Source organism: Sciurus carolinensis, chromosome 14, assembly GCF_902686445.1.
Source record: "Sciurus carolinensis chromosome 14, mSciCar1.2, whole genome shotgun sequence".
Taxonomy (NCBI): Eukaryota; Metazoa; Chordata; class Mammalia; order Rodentia; family Sciuridae; genus Sciurus; species Sciurus carolinensis.
The window spans coordinates 38,859,532-38,878,902 of NC_062226.1; the positions used below are offsets into that span (position 1 = coordinate 38,859,532).

The 19,371-nt window shown below is 38.8% G+C and overlaps 1 protein-coding gene across 3 annotated transcripts in view; it reads right to left on the minus strand.

Annotated features, from left to right (window-relative positions):
• The window catches only part of Nfx1 (nuclear transcription factor, X-box binding 1), a 70,069-nt gene extending 55,420 nt beyond the window's left edge, over positions 1–14,649 (minus strand). For all 3 annotated transcript variants that reach the window (XR_007104978.1, XM_047524842.1, XM_047524843.1), the window contains exons 1-2: positions 14,550–14,649; positions 9,200–10,204 (exon numbers count right to left, since the gene is read on the minus strand). Coding sequence is in view for 2 of the 3 variants with exons in the window: in XM_047524842.1 (XP_047380798.1) it covers positions 9,200–10,204; positions 14,550–14,574 (1,030 nt within the window). In the remaining variant the exon portion in view is untranslated. The remainder of the gene's footprint in view (positions 1–9,199; positions 10,205–14,549) is intronic.
• Positions 14,650–19,371: the final 4,722 nt, after the last annotated feature.

Here is a 19,371-nt window from a genome sequence, read left to right on the forward strand (position 1 = left end):
TATATCTATGCTTCTAATTGGATACGTCAGTATGACAACCCATTGAAATAATCAGAAGTATAGGCATAACTGAAGAGTTAACTGACTGAAAACTTCAGATGTACCTATAAATATCCCTCCTTTTTTTTTAAAGTTAAAACAAACCAAATTTGAAAAAATTCAAGAGTAAAAAGAGTTTTGAGACAATCAGGAATTCAATCATGGAGTTCAGGAAGGTATTGCTAACTTTGTTAAGTGTGATGACACTACCGTGGTTATGTAAGAAAATGTCCACTTGCATTGAAAAATTCCATAGAGAAATTAAACGAAAGGTTAAAGCTGATTTTATCTGGGTACAGGGACTAAAAGTAAGCTATCTATTAGGGAACTTTAGTAAGTTATCTCACTAAAGTTAAGGCAGCTATTTTTTTTTTTAAAGCTAATACAATGGTAGGTCTGGTCAAGATGTTCAAGTTGGTCTTGTTGAGTCCAAAGTGAATGTCATACCCATGTATATATTTATTAAGTCTAAAGCCTGAGGCAGACTTAATGAGGGTCGAGACATAAAAGCCAGAAATCAGTTCAGAAAGGAGGCAGTGGTACTTGGATAAAGTAACCTAATGAGACCTTATCAAGTGAGAACAAAGGGTTGAGATAAAACCCCAGGAAACACCAATAGTTAGGAAAGAGGAGAAGGAACAGAAACTTGAAGGAGAATAGTCAAAGAGAATAAGAAGGATCAGAAGTGGTGTCAGGGAAGTCACACTTCAAAAAAGACTCCCTTCTTTACATCAAACTCAAAGGGAAATCCAGAAGAGTAAGGACTGATACATATCTGTCCAGTGGATGTGGCAAATAAAAAGCATTCCTGACCTTACCATTAGTTCAACTGAATCAAATGATGATGACGACACAGAGGGAGAGAAGTGAAACAAAACAGAGAAGAGGAAACAGACCAGATGACTCTTGATTAGACTGGAATGGAAGGAGAGGAATCTTACTGGGAAGTAATGTAGCAGGGGAAATTTTCCTTTGGGAGGGTAGAGCAGACTTGGCAAGAGCTTTAGGCTTAGAAGATGGAATAGGACATGTGAAAAGATTGGTGAAAGGAAACAAAGGAAATCTCAGAATGAAACTGAAGGACAGGCAAGCAAAGAAGTCTTTTAAGGGTACATAAAAGGAACAAAACGATGAGATAAATATGCCTACCTGATAGTTTCCTCTATATTAGAAAAGTAGGAAGCAAGAAGGTTCACTTAGATTTAGGGAGATGAATCCTTATCCTTGTGAAGCTTATTATCTTGTGGAAGAAAGTAATAATGAAAACATGTAACATCATGAGTTAGAGAGGTGCTATAGAGAAAAAGAAACCAAGAAAGGACTGGGAATGCTGACAGTGGGGAAGGATTATAGTTTTAAATAAGGTGATTAGGAAGTGTTACAGTTTGGATTTTAAAAGCTCCCCAATAGTTCACGTATTGAAGGCTTGGTCCCCAGTTAATGGCACTATTGAGAGGTAGTGGAATCTTGAGGACTTGGGGCCTCCTTGGAGGAAGTCAAGTCACTGTGGGTGTGTCCTTGAAGGGGTTATTAGGACCCCAGCCTCTTCCTTTCACTCTGTCTGCTTCTTGGGAGACATGGGCAGCTCTGCTCCACCGTGAGCTCCCTGCCATGATGTTGTGCCTCACTGAAGACCCCAAGACAGACCCAAATGACCATGGACTGAAACCTCTGAAACTGTGAGCCAAATTAATTTTTTCCTCCTTTTTGTTTATCTCAGGTATTTATCACAGTGATGGACAGCTAACATAGAAAGGCTTCTCTAAAAAGATGAATAAAATCTGCAGCAAAATAAACAACAAAAAACAAAAAAAAAAAGAGAGAAAAAAACGACAACAACAACAACAACAACAATAAACATGCAGCAGCACCAAATTTGGTTGTGTGATTTTTCTGGAACAGCATTTTATTTCCTAGGTGCTGCTGTGGAATAAAGCAGATTTTCTGGGGATGAGATTCTGCCAAATGGCTTGGCAGAAGATCAAGCTTCACATGATCTGTGATAAGACCCAGCCTGAAAAGAGAAAGAAGAAGGGCAAGAAATAGACAAAACTGGTAGTGTGGGTAAAGAAAGAGGCCAAGAGAACCAGGACAAAAGGTTATGGTCATAAAGTGGAACATAAGACTTTAAGATTTCAGTGACAGTAGATATGGAGGTAGAATGAAGTTAAAAGTTACTGTAGTTGAGAAGACAAAAGAACCTGAGGCTGGCACAATCAATATGATTGCTGGAGTCACACAGAATTCTGCCTTTTAAAAAGGCAGAATTTTAAACATTTTTAAACATTTTTAAAAAGGAGGGAATCCCACCTCATCCCATTTTTTAAGTGTAAATGATTTTTTTTAGAAGTGAAATCATTTACTGGTTGTTTATTTTTGGGTACAACCAGAAAATAGTGGGATATTGAAATATGGGAGGCTTGGACTGTCTTGGGTGTCAGCTTAACATTCCATAGGTGGGGGGTTAGCTTTATATCCTACAATACAAAGCATATTAAATGGCAGTTTGGAGTCACAGTCTTGCATTTAATGTCTTGAATATTTTAAATTACTTCTATTCCTGTGTTTTTTAGTAGAATTGTTTCCTGAAGAAGACCACTCCTGGATCATTGCTGTCAGAATCGTGTGTACTCTGTAACATTTTTGGTTGTGGAAGTCTAAGTTTTCCTAATATTTTTAATGTGCTGTGAAAGATTGAAAGTTTGAGTATGTAGTGTGTGTGACAAAGTTTTGAATTAGTGGGACCTAAATAACAGCAGCATTCAAAGATACTGGTACTTGATACTCTATTAAGAAAAATTTGCCTCCAAATTCAAAGCTGGAAAGTCACTGGAATAACTGAAAAAGAATCATTAAGTATAAGGCTTTTTAGATTTTCAGTACGTGTGTTAAGAATTGTGTACTAAGTGAAATGTCTGTGTACTGATTCTCAATACAGCCAATAAAATCTCAAATATGAAAAAAAAAAAAAGAATTACCTGGAAGCTTGTTAAAAAATAAGATTACAGATATTACTCCCAGGATTTCTGTTTGGTAAGTCTGGGATGAGGCCTAAGAACCTGCATTTTTTAACAAGTTCTTGGGTCTTGCTGATGGCTGCTGGTTTGAGACTATACTTTTAGAACCACTAGGGTAGAGAAACAGAGCAAGATTCATCAATAAGAAAGAGCTGGGGATGGGAGATTTGGAGAACCAGAGATGACAAAGATAAGGAGATACAGAAGGTGATGTAGATAAAAGAGAAGTAGCACTGGTTTCAAAGGAGTAGGGATTTTGATACAGAAAAAAAAATAATGGATAGAAATAACATTGGGGGAAATTGGAGCATGTTTCCCATCTTCCAGAAACAAAGGTAAGTGGGATAAAGGAAAACAGTCTCTTAGAGGCTATGGAGAAAGTGAACTGAGAGGACACAGGTCAATTAAGAGCAGAAGTATGGTAGAAACATATTTTAAAAATAGTGAATTTTGTTACCACTGAATGAGAAATCTAGACAGTGTGAGAGAACAGAACCAGTGTTAGGTTCTTTCAGTAAAGAATAAGAACAAAAATTACTCTTAAATAACCATGGACAACTAGTTATATTGGGGTGATGCTCTCTTTTGATTTCAATTAAGTTTTTATCTTCACCACTTCATTTAAACTACTCTAACAAAGACCAATAACCTTGAAAATGCAGTTGTCATCTTTCTAGACTATCAGTATCATCTGGCACATTGAACTGTTTTTCACTTGGCGTTTAGAACATGATTCACTTCCTAATTCCATTGTTCTCCGTCTCTTCTGTTGGAACCCCATCTTCCCCCTTTGAAACACTGCAGAACAAGGCTCAGTGCTCACACTATTCTTCTCTAACTACACTCACCACCTTTAGTCCATAAAATATTATGTCTAAACTGACAATTCCTACATTTAAATCGCTGGTCCAGATCTCTTCCTTGAACATCATTCTTTCATATCCAACTCCCTACTTAATGTTTGCAGTCAGAAGTCTAACAGGCAACTCAAATTTAACCAAATTCTTTACTTTCCTTGAATAAAGACTAAACAAAAGCAAAAACACTTCTTACAACAAGAAAGGACTTCTAACAAATAAACCTAAACAGATGGGAGGAGAGTAAGAAAGCATGAAAACTAAGTGGATTAAATGTGGTATCCTGGATTGGATCCTGTAAGTGAAAAATGATGTTAGTGGAAAAAACTTGTGATATTCAAATAAAACCTATAGTTTAACTAATTAATACTATTTGTCAATGTTAATTTCTTTGATTTTAACAAAGGTATTTTAGTTATATAAGATGTTAACCTTAGGGAAATCTAGTGAAGGACATATGAGAATTCTTTGACCTATTTTAAAAATTTTCCTATAAATCTATAATTATTCAAAATTAAAAAAAGTTTTAAATAAACATCTGACCCGGGGATATAGGTCAGTGGTACTGTACTTGCCCAATATGCCCAATGCTCTGGGTTTTATCCCCAGCATCACAAAAAATAATATAAATAAAAAAATAAGTCCCTTATCCTCTCCCAAGTTTTATCTTCAGTAAATGGCAGTTACATTCTTTTAAATTGTTCAGGCACAAAATCCTTGGCTTCATCCCCCACTCCTCTCATTCTCTTATATCATCCAATCTGTATGCATAAGGTATCAGCTCCTCCTTCCAAATACATCCACAAAGTCTTATAGATAATCCTTTCTACCACTATTATTTGTGGACCAAGTTTCCATCAACTCCCATCAGAATTACTATCACAGCACACTAATCTGTCCTGTTGTTTTTCTTAGTCTTTTCTCCACATAGCAGACTAAGTGATCATTTTAGAAAGAGTATACCATCTTTCTGCCCCAAACCTTCCAGCAGCTTCACATCTTCTTACTCAGATCCAAATCTAAGCGTCCCTAGTGATCCAGCCCCTAGTAAGTCTTTGACTGTTTCTCCTATTTCCCCATTTATTGACCATAATGCCCCTCCCTTATTCTAGATTTTCTCCTCCCCAAAGAGCCCCAGGATTCTGTACTTTATTTCGGTCTCGGTGCAAATGTTTCCTCGAGGGCTGGAGATATAGTTCTGTGGTAAAGCACTTTCCTAAGATGCATCAAACATATCAATCTATCTAAAATAGCATCCTGGTCACTTTTGTCCTCTTAACCTGCTTTGTATTTCTTTTTAACCTTTACCATGATCAGATATATTAAATATTTACGTGCTTTCTGACTATCTTCCCTACCAAAATGTAAACATTCTCAGTATTTAATGTGCCTAGTACAGTGACTGGCATATAGGAACTCAGCCCTCCTTATTCATGGGATGCACATCTACTGATTGAGGCAATCGCAGGCTGAATTTTTTTTTTTTTTTTTTTATTCCTTAAAAACTGCTTTGTACTGGGCTGGGGTTGTAGCTCAGTGGTAGAGCACTTGCCTAGCACAGGTGAGGCACTGGATTCAATTCTCAGTATCACATAAAAACAAATAAGTGAAATAAACAAAAGGCTGAATTCTTTTAAAAAAACTGCTCTGTACTGAACATGTACAGCCTTCTTTACTAGTCATTATTCCATAAACAATACAGTGTAACAATTATGTACATGGTATTCATGTTGTATTTGGGATTATAAGTAATGTAAAGATGATTTAAAATATATGGGAGAACATGCTTAGGTCATATGAAAATACTACATCATTTTATATAAGGGACTTTAGCATCTATGGATTTCAGTATCTGCAAGGAGTCCTAGAACCAATCTCTTGTGGATACCAAGGGATGATTATATTTAAACAATAAGAATGAAGTATTCTTAAAAGTAACAATGTGAGGAGGTAAAGCCTTGAGGGATTTATTGAGCAGGAGTCTAAGATGGACTCCCAGATTCCCACCTCCTTGATGTACACAACCTGTAAAGTTGCCTCCCATTGAGAAGGGGTAGGTTTGACCTAGTCAGGCAAGTCCTTTTAAAAAAGCGGAGAGCACTGGATATGAAGGCACATGCCCATGATCCCAGGGGCCTGGGAGGCTGAGGCAGGAGGATCACAAGTTCAAAGCCAGCCTCTGCAATTTAATGAGATACTGTCTTAAAATAAAAAATAAAAAAGGACTGGAGATATAGCTCAGTGGTTAAGCACCTGTGGGTTTAATTTCTGGTACCAAAAAATTATAAAAGAGTGGATAGCTGGGTGAGGTGGTGCTTCTTTGTAATCCCAGCTACTCTAGAGGCTAAGTTCAGAGTATTTAAGTTCAAAGCCAGCCTGGGCAACTCAGCAAGACCATGACTCAAAATAACAGGGCTCAGAATTTAGTTCAGTGGTACAGTACTTGCATAGAACACATGAGACCCGGGTTCAATCCCCAGTACTACCAAAAACAAAACAAAACAAAACAAACAAATGACAATGAAAAACAGAGACACAAGTCAGAGAGATTTGAAACTATAGCAGATATTTTTCTGCAGGCCTCAAAGAAGCAAACTACAATGTTATAAACAAGTCCACATAGTAGAAAAGTAGGACTGGCTTCTAGAAGATCAGAGTGAACCCCTGGTCAACAGCCAGTGAAAAAACAGTACTTCAGTTTTGTACCCTTAAGAAACTAAATCCTACCAACCACCAGAGAATGAAAGAGAGCCTTGATCTTTAGATGAGGTCACATCTCTGGCCAAATTTCAGCCTGGGGGACCCTGAACAGAGAACCCAGTTAACTATACTCAGTCTCCTGATTCACAGAAACAGTCACATATTAAATTTGTGTTATTTTAACCCACTATGTTTATGGAAATTCATTATAAAGCAATATGGAACTCATTAACCAGTCTTAAAGATTCAAAACAACTGAGAGACTAGGAGTATAGTTCAGACTAGAGCACTTGCCTAGATTGTGCAAGGCACTAGGTTTGATCCCCTGTATTGCCCTGATTCCAATAGCACACACCTATAATTTCAGTTACTCGGGAGATTAAGGCAGAAGGATCACAAGTTCCAGGCCAGTCCGGGGAACTTAGCAAAATTCTTTCTCAAATAAAATGAAAAAAAGGGCTGGTACAGCACTTGCTTAGCATGTATGAGGCTCTGGGTTCAATCTCCACTATCATAAAAAGAAACAACGAAAACAATAAAAAAAACAACTCTGGCATAACATTGCTTTGCTTCACAAACAAGCTGAGTCCCAAGGACTACCTGGTGAAGCAAGCAACTAGAAGAAATAAAGGCTGCATAAAAACAGGCTCCGGGCAGGTGGCAGCTTCATGGGTTAGGCTATACCTCACATTAAACTGAAAGGAGACCAAAATTGTAAAAGCTCAGGAGAAATAATCAGTGGGATGAAATTATTTAGCATTGATGAGATGTATACTCAGGGAAAAATGAAAGGTCTTCAAATGTGAAACAAGGGGGAGGGAAATCATGAGGAGGAAGACTGATTGCTATGCTGCTCTAGAGGACAGAACTTGAACCAAAATACAGAAAGCATTTATAGGAAAAAAGTTTTCAGTTCAATATAAGAATGAACTAGAGAGCTTTGTAACTATTATGTTCCATAAACTATTAGACAGAATTACAAAAGAAAGATAGGAAAAAAGAAAAAGAAAGATACAGTATTTGATTTTTTTCTTTTTTTGGCAGTACTGGGGAATGAACCTGGGGTGCTTTACTACTACATCCATATTCCTTTTGATTTTGAGAAAGGGTCTCACTAAGTTACAGAGGCTGGCCTCAAACTTGTGATTCTCCTGCTTCAGCCTCCTGAGTCACTGGAATTACAGATGTGTACAAATGTGCCTGGCTAATATTTGTTTTTAATGGGTTTACAGGTTAGTGGAAGGCACTGACACATAAACAAATTATGATTTCCAGTAGAAGTTCTGAAACAGAAAAATACATGTATATATGTATGTGTATATATAAGATATGTATATATAAGGGCTGAAAAAGATTAATGCTACCTATAGGGATAAGATGTTCCCTGAACATGTAACTAAACTAGCTTTGGAAACATGAATAAGAATTCACCAGTGGGGCTGGAGTTGTAGCTCAGTAGTAGAGTGCTTGCCTGGCATGTGTGAAGTTCTGGGTTCGATATTCAGCACTACATATAAATAAATAAAGTAAAAGATCCATTCACAGCAAAAAACAAATAAATAAATAAATAAAATAAAAATAAAAATAAAAAAACAGAATTCACCAGTAAGGTTGGAAGTAATGGCACATGCCTATAATCCCAGTGTATCAGAGAGGCAAGAGGATCACAAGTTTGAGGTCAGCCTCAGCAACTTAGCAAGACCTATCTTAAAAATAAAAAACAAAAAGGGATGAGGAAGTGACTCAGTGGTTAAGCATTCCTGGTTTCAATCCTCAGTACAATCAATCAATCAATCAATGAATAAATCACCAGTAAGTTGAGTAGTAGAATTCTAGACAGGAGCTTCATGCAAGAGCATGGAAAACACAACAGCACAAAATCCAGGGAATTAAAATGGTGGGGACTGGGGTAATATAAAAGGTAGCAGAAGACAGAACTGAGTAAGGCAGAAGACAGAATCTGTAGGTAATGAGAACTAGCAAACGGAAGTATGCAGGGAAAAGATAGTTCAATATATTTTAGGAAAAATGCGCTCCAATGGTGGTGCAAGAGATGAAAGAGAGAAATTAAGAGAGAGTGGATAGGAACCGTCACAACTGCGCAAACAAGATGAGGCAGATTAGGTGATGCAGGCTGTAACCTGCAGAGAGTGGGGATGTTACCATCTCTTACTTCTGCTTTCACAACTCAAAAAAATCTTCAGGGCTAGGTATGTAGTTTAAAGGTAGAGTGTTTGCCTAGCAGGCACCAAGCCCTGGGTTCAATCCCCAGAACTACAGGAAAAAAATAAGATAAAATCTTATAGCCAGACATCTTTGCTACCTATATCTGCATTTTTAAGAACCCTTGCACAGTTTCTTATTTGGAAAAAGTCCTTATTTGTATTTGTTTGTAATATACATAAAACCAAGAAAGTGCTTACCAATTGGGAAGAAGTGCAACAGGCAGTGGCAAAACCCAAGCACATAGTGAATTAAGATACTATTCACTGTGTACCTTTTTCTACTTTGTTTTCTAAATTATGTGAATATATTACTTGTTAAAAAGTACTAAAAATACATTCCCACACATCTAGGTGGATTTACCTGTATGTGTTTCCACATTTTTTAGCACATGGCTCTGTTTTCCTCGGGGGAAAGAAGATATCACTTGAAGATCTTGTCTCCTTATAGCACTTTTCTCTTGGTCAACCCTTCTGGAAGACTTGTTGACAACTGCCAAATTCCCACTGTCACAGGCTGATTTTGTTGGTCTTTCATTGAGATTATCCTTTGGAATGGGGGCCATGTTGTTTCTGGGTCCTGAATTTGTATGTCGTTGGCCCTCCTGTTTTGGTGGATTCCGGCCTGGTCGGGGCCTGGCTCCTTCCACTTCCCAGGGAGGCCTTTTCTGTGGGTATCTTCTTTGCTCATTTCGTCTGGCTCCATATCCATCCAGTACTCCTTTTCTACAGGATGCATCCGAAGAGTCAGGGTGGAAAACCCCCACAGATTTGTTATTTTCAGGTCCGGCATCCTCAGGTTTTGGAGTCATTTTGTTACCCCATTCACACTTTAGTTTCCCCTTGACTTTTGATCCTCTACCATAACTGTATACAAACTGTGCTGATTTTTTGGGTTTTGCTCCCCTGGGATCTGCACCAACAACTTCCTTCTCACTCTCAGAAGGGCTATGCTCACTGGGGTTTGTCCCACTCTCTAACTTGGACACACTTTCTAAGCTAGTTGTATCTGAGCTCTGATCAGTGAGCCCTTGTACTTTCTTGACTCTGATATGATGCTTTTCATGCCTTAATTTTTGCCAAGGCTGATTCTGAAGACTATGGTTCTTGAGTGATTTATTAGAAGCAGAAGACTGGAAAAAAGTCTGTTGACTCTTAGGTTTACTTCCTGAAGGATAACTGTGCTGATGAACAACAGAGATGTCATCATAAGGAATCTGCCTGGAAATGTGACAGGGAGGTGATGAACTGTAATTTCTTCTGCCAATCTTATTAGAGTCTGATCTTCTCTGAGTGCCGCAATTTAGAACAGAATTTTTTCTTTCCTGAGGAATGAATTCAGCAGCTTCTGTATTAAATTTAAAAGTACCTAGGACGTAAGGAATAGACACGCCAGTAAGGAAATTAATGTGTTACCCATGAAGCCTATAAGACTCTAAGCCATATCTAAAAATCATTTTTCTAAAGACATTATACAAAACAAACTCTTAGACCTGTGAAGGTGATGGGTTCAAAGTGCTTGTAGAGGATCAATCATCCCATATCCACTGGCCACAGAACCACTGACAGCTAAGAGTTGCTGAGTGAAAATGTTCATCTGGATCATCAGGCATTATGTACACATGCATTTATTTTATCAAAATTTTAAAGGTCAGTTAACAGTTCAGCGATGAGCTATCAGTCACCAGAGTCTTTCAAAACTCTAAAGTAGCATTGTGCAATATCAAGTAAACAAACTTTGAAGTCAGCTGAATGGGTTTAAACACCCTCAATTTATGTTATGAGGTTAGGGATATCACTTGAACACCACTAGCCTCATTTTCCACATCTATAATAAGGGATGATAGGACTTTTAAAAGGATTATTTTGAAATTTAAATAAGATTTCACATAGATAACATTAGCATAGTGAGCATATTAGTTTCCATCTCTTTTCCCAGGAATAATATTCTGGGTTTTCCATAAGAACATCCATTATATGCTTGAGAATCCCAGTCTGAAAATTGATCATACTTCCCTTAAACCCACTCACTTTGCTCTTCTAAAATGATTTTTCTTTTCTTCCTTTTTGGTACTAGAGACTGACCCGGGTGTGGTTTAGCACTGAGTTACATCTTAAGCCCTTTTTTAACTTTTATTTTGAGACAGGGTATAAGTACAGAGGCTGGCCTTGAATTTGTAATCCTCCTGTTTCAGTCTCCTGAGGAGCTGGGATTACAGGTATATGCCACCACACCTGGCACTAGAATGATTTTAGTATAGTCAACTCAGTCACTAAAGCCCAAATAAGAAATGATTAGTCTAACAACACAAAACCAGTTGGGAACAAAGCCAGAACCTTATATAACATATAGAATATGCTATGAGTCAACAGAGTCTGAAAGATATAGATTTAAGTCCCTATCACTTACTGTGCTTTAAGTTTTTTTAACATGTAATGCAGATGGAAACAATTCCTACAACAAAAAGAGTTCCTATAAAGAGTAAAGCAAGGGGTAGGAAGAGGGGAGGGAGGAGGGAAGTACTATGGAGTAATGTTGGTCAAATTATATTGTTATATTGTGTGCAAGTGTAAATATGTAACAACAAATATCAACATTGTGTACAACTATGATGTACCAATTTAAAAAAAAAGAAAAAAAGAGTAAAGCAAGTTAATGACATATATAAAGTAGTTAAAATGGTCTTTATTCTTGCTGTTAGGACTACAGAATACCTGAAACACATATAGTCAAGTGCAGATGGATGGATACAGTGCAGAGCCTATGGGTTTCAGGAGTAAATATAGGGCCTAACACTTGTTAGGTACTTAATATGTGCTGGGCACTATTCTAAGTTCTTTACATGTGTTAACTCAGAAAATCTTAATACATTCTTGATGAGAAAACTAAAGCATAGAGAGTAACATGCCTAAAGACACAGAGGTATTCCAATGCAGACTCAGGATTCCAGATAAGGAAGTGTGGCACCAGAGACCACAGAAACATAGTGAAGAAATAAATGATTTCATAAAGGCCATAAGGTAACCTCTCACTTAATCCTAGAAACTGAACACTTCCACATAGGCAGAATTCTAAGGGTGAAGTGGAGGTCTTCACAAAATGGCAAGAGGATTAGATAAATTCAGAAGGTGGTAGAGATGTTCTGGAGACATAAGGTATAACTTAAAAATAAGTGTGGGTAAAAACTGGACCAAGAGGTATTGTGCAGTTGTCCTGCTTCAAGAAGCAAGTCTGGAGAGAGGGGCAGAAATAAGGACAGTCAAGTTGTCCAGAATAGTCTTTTGAGTAGTAATGAATCAATTCAGACAGGACAGCACCTATTCATACACAGCTTATGTTCCACTACATATGAAGCATAAGGCAAAGTCCTCGAAAAGACACTAAAGAGACATGAGGAAGGAAAAGAAACACATGAATCAGGAAACTGGACCATGGAAAAGATAAGAGAGAATCCTTTCACTATTTTAAGTAAGCAGAAGTTATTCAATAACTGGGATGTCTCCTCATCAAGACCCGCTATAATACAAGTAAGTGGTATTCAAGATCCAAGATAACACAGCAACATGGTAGACATTCAACAGGTGATCAGAGCAAAGCCAGGGCAAAGCCAACTGGCAGATTATAAAGTCCAGAGACAAAGGTGACTTGTTGAGTCTACCCATGAAAAAAAGATTCCTCCTGAATTAAGCTACCATTTAAGGACCTTAAATGGGGAGGAAGGGTGTGTGCTAGAGATGATGCTAAAATAAGAAAATGGAATAGCACAAAAGTAAAAATCAAAGAAACACAAAAGGGAATGGTGAGGTCTTAGTAAATGCATTATGGGGTAGAGGTGGTAACCTGGGACCCAAACCAGAGAGTCTCTACCCTTTTTGCTTCAAACATTGAAGGATACAGAAATAAATGAGAAGTGAGTCCAAGGATGGGAAGATCAATAGATCCAGTTTAGAGGGTCTGCTGAAGGACTACTTGGGGAAAATAACAAAATATCAGCCTAAAAAGTTTTCCACACCCCAGCTGGGCATGGAAAGCATGACTGCAATCCCAGTTATTTGGAAGGCTGTGGCAGGAGGATCACAAGTTTGAGGCTAGCCTTAGCAACTTAGCAAATCCTGTCTCAACAAAAAAATAAAAAGGGCTGTAAATGTAGCTCAGTGGTAGAGCACCCCTGGGTTCAATCTCTAGTACTACATACACAAAAAGATTTTTGCTGGGCAGAGATGCATGCCTGTAGACCCAGTAGCTTGGGAGGCTGAGGCAGGAGGATCATGAGTTCAAAGCCAGCCTCACCAACTTAGGGAGACCCTGTCTCTAAATAAAAAATTAAAAGGACTGGGGATGTGACTCAGTGGTTAAGCACCCCTGGGTTCAATCTCTGGTACAAAAAAAAAAAAAAAAAAAAAAAAAAAAAATTTCCTCTCCTCAAGATTACTTAATAACCAAGCAAGTCAGGACTACTTTTTCCGATTTTTAAAACTGAGACCCACAGTAATAAATGTTTACCTGCCATCTAATACACAAGTACATATTTGGTCTTATTGGTGCCCCAACTGCTGGTCTGTGGCAGAACTAAGATTCTAACCAACAAATGCTGTAAATTGTTGCCCCTTTTTTTCAGAAATAGTGGGTCATGAAATCACAAAACCAAATCATGTAGAAGTCAGGCCCAGCAGCACACATCTGTCAAAACAACAACAAACCAAAATAAACAAAACCCCTATTAAATCAATATAGTGGGTAGTGATGACTACTTTTAAAAGTGAAACAGAAGCCAGGTGCTACACCTGTAATTCTAGCTACTTGGGAGGCTGAGGTAGGAAGATAGAAAATTTGATTCCGGTCTGGGTAACTTAGCAAAGTCTCAAAATTTTAAAAATGGGTTGGGCGTGTAGCTCAGTGGTGGAGTGCTTGTCTACCATGTGTGAGGCCCCGGGTTTAAAAACACACACACAGGAAGAAAGACGGAAGAAAAGAGTATATTACTGATAGTAAACCATTGCTTCTTGAAATGTTAGGTTCACTTTCGCATTCTTTAAGTGAAATGAGCTTGTGATAAAAAAAAAAAAAAAATTGGTCCCTGTTCACAAAGTTTGGAAACCACGGATCTACCGTACACACCGAAAGAAATGAAAATGGACGTTATACTAACAGTCAAATAAGGCGGTCTATTCCATGAGTGGAAGTGAGCTAACAGAAACAGTACAGAGCAACAGCTTTTACAGTTTTCAACTTATGTGCTCAGACAGATGAGGAAACTGAGACTCGATCACCACTGGTGTTCGGCTGGCGCGCGCGCCGCCACTCCAAGAGGTATGCATACACCCCAAGCACAGCGCGCACACACGATGGAACCGAGAGCCCGCCAGCCACTGGCGGCGACTCGACCGACGCCCTCCGATCGGAGGTGAGTGAGATGTACCCTAGGAAGGCCGATATGGGCCCAGTGGGAGGGCGGGACACCCACATCGATTCACTGGGCGCCGGAACAAGCCCGTTTTCCTCGGAAACCCAGATGCCGGGCTTCACCACCCAGTTGAAGATGCTGGAGGTCTCCGTATGCGCGACGCGCGTGGCTTGGCCCTTCCAAGCCACTATTCCCAACTCTAGCATGAGCCACTCTCGCGATATAAATTGCCGAAGCCCTAGGACTTGGTTATTGACCAAACTGCCTTTCCCTGAGAAGGGCCCAGTCCCGCGCGGGCCAGGACAGTACCTGAGACAGGAGGCGCCTCCGCCATCCCGTGCCGCAGCACCTAAAGCGAGCCCCGCAGCCAAGAGAGCGCTGTCACCCGGTCACGTGCCCCTAACTTCCGGCGCCGCGAGACGATTCGCATCTGCGCGCCAGGTTGCCTGCCACAGAGATTGCGCGGCCTGAATCGAATGACTCGTGAGTCCGTGACGTCAGACAGACGCGCCGGGCGGAAGGAGACCAGTAGCTAGTGGCAAGTAGAGGTGGCAAAAGATTGTACAAGGGAGAGCGGGGACTTGCGTAATATGCTTGTTTTTCTTTTTGCGATGCGCGGTGTTCTCCAGCTACGACGCCCTTTTACCTCGCCTACCAGCCAACTTCAACTGATCGTCAGGAGTCAGATCAGACCTCACCTTCTCAGAATAGTTGAGGCTTGGAATTAAACGACAACAATAAAAACAACAACAACAAAAACCTAATCGGGCTCTCTGGCGCCCGCCTGTAATTCCAGCTACTCCGGAGTCCAAGACGGTGATGGGAAATTCGAGGTCTGCCTGGATAATTTTAGGAAGACCGTGCCTTTTTTTTTTTTTTTTTTTTTTTTTTTTTTTTTTTTTTTTTTTACCGCTGGGGATGTAGCTTAAACGACGAATATAGATGGACACCAAACGAAAGTTTGGAGTTACTATTAAAGGATAAATTTTTAAACGAATGTGTGAAGTTGTTCTGTGGTGGGTTTTACCAACCAGCTTAGTTAAGGACTTCTAAAAAAGTAATGGGAAAACAAGTGGGCAATAATTATGAAAAGGCTTCACTGATGGTAAAGAAATGCAAAAATTTTAAATAAGGTTTTAGTTTTGGTTTTGCCTGTCATTTCCAGAAATTAAACAGAGCCAAGATGCCTGACAGTTTATTAATAAAAGCAAAGAAAAAAATCTCAAATCAGTTCCCTAACTTTCCACCTTAAGAAACTATAAAAAGAGAGCAAACTAAATGAAAGCGAGCACAATAATAAAGATCAAACCAGAAATTAGTGGAAAACAGAAAAGAAAAATCCACAATGTAGTTCACTGAACAAAACCGACAAAATGGACAAACTTTTAGCTAAACTACGGAAAAACAAGATTTGACTTTCTAAAATTAGCAATGGAAGAGGGGGCATTACCTTAAACCTTAGAGAATCAAAAGGAAATACCATGAACAACCCTATGTCAACAAATTCTTAGAAAAAATGAACAACTGCCAAAACTAACTCAAGAATAAATAGAAAATCTGAGTAGTCCCAAGAGTAGAGATTGAATTAATAACCAAAAAACTTACCCCCAAAGAATAAGCCCAAGCCCAGATGGCTTAAGCATTTTTTCAAATGGCTTACCATTTTTTCAATGAGTGAACATCAGTCTTTCACAAATTCTTTAAAATACAGTGGGGATACTTCCCTACTCATTCCATGGATGAGAACACCCCTGCCTTAGGGCAATCATTGCCAACCCCTAAGCTGCAGAAATGGATGGTAATTGTTCATACTGGTCAGGCACCCTAGGGCAGTTGGGTGCAACTTTAACTTTTTTTCCCTCAACTTTGGCTACTTTAAGGCCTACCTACCTGACGAGCTGTTAAAAATCCAAGTATCCATACTGTATCCAGATTTATTATTATCAGCAGGCATGGTAGTACATGCCTATAATTCCCAGCAACTCAAGATGGTAAGGTAGGAGGAGCAAGTTAGAGGTCAACCTGGGCAACTTCACGAGACTCTGTCTCGAGATGAAAAAAGTACTAAGGTGGGAGAGGAAAGCTAAAACATGGGTAACAGAAGTATAAGTGTCACATTTACTCTCACATGTCATTCTAGTTTACTGCCCCACTTCTGCTAAACTCAGAGCTGACAAATTAAAACCTAAGATCACTTGCACTCAATTCTGCTTCTAATGGTTAACAGCCAGGTGCAGCAGTGTACACTTGTAATCCCAGCATCTGGGGAGACTGAAGCAGGAGGGTTGCAAGTACAAGGCCAGCTCAGAAACTTAGCAAGACTCTGTCTCAAAATTTTTTAAAAAGGGCCAGCCAGGTGTGTGACTCAGTGGTAGATAACCCCTGGGTTCAATCCCTAGTACCAAAGAGCCGGGGGGGGGGTCCCAAAAGCCAATGAATTGAAGATTTTAGATAGAATGATTGTTCCTTGTAAGACTAATGTATGTAGTCCAGCTGGAGGATCAAATATCAACCAATATATGGGTACTATGATTTGGATCTCCTCCCTTGAAACCCAGGTTGAAATCTAGTTTGCCATTTTGAGGGTACTAAGAGTAGGACTTTTAAGGGGTGATTTGGCCACAAGAGCTCTGCCCTCATGAATGAATTAAGTCTGTTATGATAGGAGTGGTTTGGTTATAAAAGGTGGTAACCGTTTGCCCTCCTGTTTACTGTCTCTCATGCTCTTACCATGTAATGTTTTCCTCCATATTAAGTTGCAGCAAGAAGGTCCTCACCAAATCCAACCCCTGGACCTAGGAATTCCTAGCCCACAGAACTGTGAGTCAAACAAACTTCTATTGTTTAAATTTTATCCAGTCTGTGGTATTTTGTTACAACATAAAACAGACTTAGACTCTGGGTCCTGGCTAACATTAACATGAGAAAGAATAAAGGAAGAATGTCTTCTGAGTGAACCCTAAGATGAGCTTAATTTGGTTGTTAGATTTTAGTTAATGTGGGGCATTTAAATGAACAAGCCCAGAATTGAAAATAAGGAGAGATCAAATTTAGTGACAGTAATAGTTGAAATCTAGGTGAGAATACTCAAGGAGCGTATTTATGTTCTGTCAAAGTTAAACCTATAGTCTTTGAGTTTCCGAACATGTAACAAAAATGTAATCTAAACTATGTGGTCAAAATGTAGCCATTTTGAGCCCCCCAATATATTTCCTTGTATTCCAATCACAATGCCTATAGTGTAGTACCTGATCCAATCATACCATAACCCTTCCCTTTCCCCTCCCCAATTTTAAAATTAGTCAATCGTAGATTGTAACATGGAAATCCTCCTATCAGAGCAAGAGGCAATGCTGTTAGGGATAATAACCTGGGCAGACTTCCTGCCCCCTGTGCTTGCTTGCCAGCGTTTTTGGTAGCACACCCTTCTGCAGAAGTAAAATTTGCCTTGCTAAGTAACTTTTAAATATGTGTCTGATTTATTGTGCTTGCTTTATTGTGGCACCCCAGTATTCCTAATGAGTATAGATTGGAATTATAATGGAAGAAATATTTAAGGGGCTGAGTGAGAAAGAGAAGTCCATTGAAGAGAATAAGTGTCCAGAGAAAGAGAGAACTAAGAGAAGACAAGAAAGGTTTCAAGAAGGTATTGATGAATATTGTAATGCTTGCTCCCAGTGCAGGCTTCTTGAGAGTGAGGCCAGTGGGGGTGGGAGAGAGTTATAAACATGTTTCATTCCCACCTATAACTAAACAGTGAACTTTATTTTTTTTGGGGGGGGTACTAGGGATTGAACTCAGGCACCCTCAACCACTCAGCCACATCCTCAGCCCTGTTTTGTATTTTATTTAGAGACAGGATTTCACTGAGTTGCTTAGTGCCTCACTTTTGCTGAGGCTGGCTTTGAACTTTCAATCCTCCTGTCTCAGCCTCCCAAGCCACTGGTACTACAGATGTGTGCCACCACGTCCAGCCTAAACAGTGAACTTTTCAAAAGAGGAACTGTGACTATTTTTTGTATTCCCTCTACTGGCATAGAAACTTCTACAGAACTAGTGTTTAGTAAATGTTTATTAGTTTGAACTACAGACACACAAAAGACTGGTACACATGGCACTGTGTACCCAGCCATGCTAGAGGGGTAATGCTGTTGGTGAGAGATTGAGTGAGGAAGAATCATGAAAGACCCTAAAATCAGGCAGGAGTTTGGACTTGTAGCACTCCAGGCACACTGCAAGAAAAGAATGAAGCCCCCACTTTTTTTTTTTATTGTTAATAATCCCTCAAATGAGAATATAGCACACTGCCATTAACAAAGTAGTTATGACCTTTATCTCAAGCACAATTTTACTAATAAGGAAATAGACATTTACAGAAGTCAAGTAGACTTAGTAGATAGTATACCCAGGGCCCAAGTCTAGATTATTACTTGCTCTTACCTCTGTACAACAATGCTATTGGTTAAATTTGGTTTCTGTAGTAGTGGAGATCTTAGGTTGAAGTGATATTAAAATTGTATCCTTTTGAAAAATATTTATTGAGTATAAATAAATGTCCTATACATTAAATATCAAGAAATAGTCATTATTGATTACAAGTCAGGCTGTAATACTGAGGGAACCATAGAGTCAAAATATCCACTTGTGATACAGTAGTCACAATTCCATTCCAACACTGGACACGGTAATGATTTGCTCACAAGACACAACAAAACCTATTAAAAAAGCCATCACTTTGAACCACCAATATACCACAATAGAAAATGATTTTGAATCATAATATGAACAGTCTCAAAAATCTTATCTTTTATCAATTTATCAGGTCACATTGAGACTGCAGAGTTACACTGTCACAAAATTTAAAGATTTCATCTCCTTGGTTTTATTTCAGATTATTATAATGAGTGAAAATGAGTCATACAAAGCCAAAGATACTTTTATGTTAATCTTTCATAAGAGAAAAAGAATCAAATTTTAGTATAAGAAACCTTCCTCCAAGCAGTGAATTTCTTAACGGAAAAAAATAAAAGAGCAGTGTAATTAACCTTTCCTTCAAAGAAAGGAAAGAAACTTAAATCTGTTATGGAAAATCTAGATATATTTCCTAGTCCCACAGTATGTGTTTATTTTC